We start from the raw sequence: 4,449 nt of genomic DNA, 5'->3' as shown, positions 1-4,449 counted from the left end.
TTATTCAGCAGGAATGCTATAAATTGATCAAAAGTGACAGTAAAGACATGTATAATGTTATAAAGGTATAATGTTATAAATTTACATTTCAAATTAATGCTGTTCTTTTTAACTTTCTATTCAATAAATTATGCATCACATTTCCAAAATAATATTAAAAAGAACACCTGTTTTAATCATTGATTTATTGCATTTTGTTTTATTACACATTATGAGCTTCTACCATAAGCAGTATGTCTTTAATGTTTTATATGCTTATATCTGACCTGTGGCAGCTGAGGCCTGCGCTACTGGATGCTGTATTTAACCCAGGCCATTACAGCGTTAAACACCTGTTCCTCACTCCGAACATTGAGCTCATCACTGGAGATGATGTCTATCAGCTGGTTGGCTGGCAGCAGCATGAACTCTTCACTCTCCATCACCTAAAAAGCAGAAATTATCAAAAAACATTAATGTAACATATATAATTTTTTTTTACTTCACCAAACAGATTACAGTTGTTTATAAAAACAGTCAAAACCACGGTACTGTATATGACCCTTTTAAACTAAAAGAAATACGGGTGTGTTCATTTGATACCAGCAGTGGGGGTTCCTCCCATTAGTCAAAAATAACAGGGTTGCATGGTCATCAGGGAAACCCTAAACTAGCTGATGGAAAAGTTGAGTGCACGGCTAAAATTAGATACAAGTCACAACTGAGGCTTCTATAGGGTTCCCACACTTTCTGACCAGTGTCAATTCTAACCCAAGTAATATTTCATTTAACACAACTAGAAACATTTATATTGACTACATATAAATTGTGTGTAATTTACAGGATTTATCATCACAGTTGAAAACAATTGTGCTGCTTAATATTTCTGTAGAAACTGTCATTTTTTTAATGACAGTTTTTTTTTTTTATAGAACGTTTAAAAGAAAAGCATTTATTTGAAATAAAAAATCTTTACTAACCTTATAAATGTCTTAACTGTCAACATTTTAAAATGTTGTTGTTTATGTTGCCTAATCTATTAACAAACCACTTACTGTAAAGTGTTACCTAATTTTTACTATCACTTATGATTAGTAAAGAGAATATATTTAGACCTGTGCTACACAAAGACAGCAAAAACAAGAAATGGAAACAAAAAGGTTCAAGTTCAAAGTCATGGTACATTCATTCTCAACACAATAGAGGGCGTGTGGAGGTCAGCCATCACCTCCTGAAAGTTATGCTGGGTGAACTTATCAGCAATACGCAGCAGCTCTCTGCAGGAGTGAGTGTCGGCGAAGGCCCTGATGCCTAAGCAGTTCGAGGGGTCCAATTGCCGCTTCAGGAATTCACAGCAGGCTTCCTGAATCTCTGCCAGTTGCAACAAGCAGGCAGCGGGCAGCAAAGTCTGCACATTTCCCTCCTCCACAGTCACCTGCAGGCCACCACACAACTTATGTCAGCTGGTTTAAAGTTTAATATTGAGCTTCAATACGAAGCATAAAAATGTACAGTAGTTGAACATTTAATGCAACTTTAATATTGAACATACAGCAATAGGAATGCATACCTGCGAGGTATAAGCAAAGTCGATGAGCAGCTCCATGGCTCGTTCATCGATATCCCGGATCACGACTTCCGTCTGTCGGCTCTCGGCCAGTTCCCCCGTGAACATGGCTCTGAAGTAGGGGCTGCAGGCGGACAGGATCACACGGTGTGCATAAATCTTCTTGGCTCCCACCACCAAAACCACATCGCACAGCTCTCGGTGCTTGCGGAGCAGGTTGATGACCTCGAGGGTCTGCCGAGGGTGCTTGTCGGAGACGTAGGGCATCCTGGCAGGCTGAGGAACTCCCTCTGGGAGCTTGTTGGGGTCACCAAGGGTGCAGCGACTTGTGATATCCATTCCTGTGGTATCTGGGCGTGCACTGGTACCCCTAAGGGTGAAAAAAACGGTCATAGTTTATGCGGTGCTTATAGCTGAATTTAACTTGTTTCATTATTGATGGACTTTTCAGTAAATGAACTGGACTGAATTGAACTTGAGCTGAATAACAACACTACTGTCTTTTTTAGAGCTGCTTTACAGCAAACTTTACATTTGTTTCATAATTGAAGTTTGCAAGACTAATTCTGTTATTTACCTGTTTATAACTCTGAAGCTGCTTTTGTCATTGTATTAAATGCTATATAAATAAAGATGACTTGACTGTGAGAAGTCAATTTGGATGGAAGTATCTGCTAAATTATTAAATAAATATCTAGAGATCAAGCAGTTTGAACTCTGCAAACAAGCTTGAAAACAGCATGACTAGCCAATATGAGCGCAACACACGCCCATAGTAAACATCACAAATGAATTCACTCTATTGGACTCTATTGGAATGTGACGTACGTTCCTTTACAAATAAAAACACGTTGACTTCTTACATAGACATTTAACTCCAGTGCTTTCCATTTAAGACCTATTTAGTGTAGTTTAATTATAATATAACTTGTACTCAAGTGGGGTAACTGGTTGCTCTGGAGAGTAAAATGTTGAAATGTGACAATGCAGCAAAATAGAAATGCGAGTTAAATGTGAGGCAAATATATACACAAATCAGCTCAATAATGTTATGGACGTTGGAAACTGAAGATGTGCTTATCGGTGAGAAGGTCTTGTGATGTTTGCAAATCAATTTAACAGGGCCCAGAGTATTCCTAATGCAAAGCTTACGCGCTAACAGAAGCGACATTCCTTAGGCAGAACTATTCAAAAGAACAGTATGGGTTTAATACACATAAGGTCAAGGTTTCAGTTTATCTGTGTGCGAGACTCACTGTTTAACTGTTACATACTGGCTAACGGAGTGTCAATTAGCCCTAGCTTAGCTTGATCGAAGTATCGGATTTGTACTGTTTTAGCAGTTTTTCAAAGGTGGCGTTACGCATTGTAAAGACTATGAAAGAAGAGGCGTGATCCCCTCACCTTATTTGTCCATTAAATCGGTCCAGATTGAATTTTAAATCGTCGGGATTTGGCCTGATAATATCAAGACAACCGCTGGGTTTACGGGACACCCTCCACTTTTATTGTTTATTTTTTTTATATGAGTTTCCTGACGGTCACAGGAAATAGGCGTTTTTAGAATAAAAGTCCTGCATCTTTTTATGCACTGGAGACAATAAATTTGTAATTTCAGCATTATTACTTACCAATATGATCAAACCAGCATCTAATACAGAAGTAGCTATCAATAATTATTAAAGTAGCTCAAACGATTAAAATATGTAGTAGTAATAATAATAATAATAATAATAATACGACAGGCTACATAAAACAAAAACAGCTCAGCAGATCTTCCTACATCCTACAACATGAGCTTGTTTGTGTGTGTGTGTGTGTGTGTGTGTGTGTGTGTGTGTGTGCCTGTCTGTCTGTCTTTAAAGGTGTGTAGTTTTCTGACAAATACATTCTAGATGACACTCAAATAAGCCTACATTCTTCCACTGTTTATTGGAATGCTTTCAGACAGGTTTACAAGTGTCTCTCTCTCTTATTCGCTCGCTCAGTTCTCCCCCTTCCCTCTCTCTCTCTCTCTCTCTCTCTCTCTCTCCTGCAGTCTCTCTCTTTATCTCCTCTGATTCAGTTCTTCTGTGGCATGTTTTATTATACTCTTTTGTAGAGTGTTTTACTTTGTGTATTGGTGGCCCCCAGATTGAACCATAGGAGGCAGTGCTTTGAAGCCTGATGTGGGGGGAAACAACACCACTAATAGAGGTAAACAAGACCTTCTCAATAGACACTGATTAATCAGCCTGAACTCCTCAAATACCATAAATGATCAGAAGAGGTTTAGCTGTGTCTGAATTTCAAAATGAAACACTTATTGCACATGCAAATGATGTAGCATTATCAAAAATTGTAAGAAAGTACATTTTATAAATTTACTATATACATTTGTCGCAATATTAATGTTTATAAAACATACAAAGTTTTATAATATAATACTTTTAATGTAATCATTTTAAATATTTGTATTGCAAAAGAGGTTTAACATTCTAATTTTAACCCAAAGGACATTTAGTTTCTACTGCTGAAAAATACAAAGAGAAGCATTTATATCAGTGTCATTGTCTTACACAGTTTGTGTTGACACAAAACATCATTTTGGACCATGCAAAAGGGAACCTCCCCTTCCCCAAAAATCCACTCTTACTTTGCTACCAGCACCCAATCCCTGGATTTTAGTCCTGAGGAGTGAGGCAGAAAGGACCAGGAATAGTGTGCAATATCAGGTCAATACCAGCACCAAATACCCAAAGACACATCTGATAGCAATGACACCGCTTCTGCTTTTGTCCTGGCTTTTTTTTTTGTCATACAACCACACACATAAAACATGTGTCATTCCACATAGGCAAAACACTGGACGTCAAGCACATCAGAAAAAGAGCTCTCGGCTACTCTGAGATTGATATCACAGG

The 4,449-nt window shown here is 37.9% G+C and overlaps 1 protein-coding gene across 1 annotated transcript in view; it reads right to left on the bottom strand.

Moving 5' to 3' along the window:
- Positions 1-3,062, bottom strand: part of LOC107657460 (kelch-like protein 20) — a 12,106-nt gene extending 9,044 nt beyond the window's left edge. Inside the window, exons 1-4 of the mRNA XM_016445553.1 lie at positions 2,951-3,062; positions 1,550-1,916; positions 1,208-1,414; positions 267-425 (exon numbers count right to left, since the gene is read on the bottom strand). Of these exons, the coding sequence (XP_016301039.1) occupies positions 288-425; positions 1,208-1,414; positions 1,550-1,885 (681 nt within the window). The 5' untranslated portion in view covers positions 1,886-1,916; positions 2,951-3,062 and the 3' untranslated portion in view covers positions 267-287. The remainder of the gene's footprint in view (positions 1-266; positions 426-1,207; positions 1,415-1,549; positions 1,917-2,950) is intronic.
- Positions 3,063-4,449: the final 1,387 nt, after the last annotated feature.

Source organism: Sinocyclocheilus anshuiensis, unplaced genomic scaffold (genome assembly GCF_001515605.1).
Source record: "Sinocyclocheilus anshuiensis isolate Anshui unplaced genomic scaffold, SAMN03320099.WGS_v1.1 scaffold155, whole genome shotgun sequence".
Lineage (NCBI taxonomy): Eukaryota > Metazoa > Chordata > Actinopteri > Cypriniformes > Cyprinidae > Sinocyclocheilus > Sinocyclocheilus anshuiensis.
Note: the sequence above shows the minus strand (reverse complement) of the source record. Positions and strands in the feature narration are given on the sequence as shown.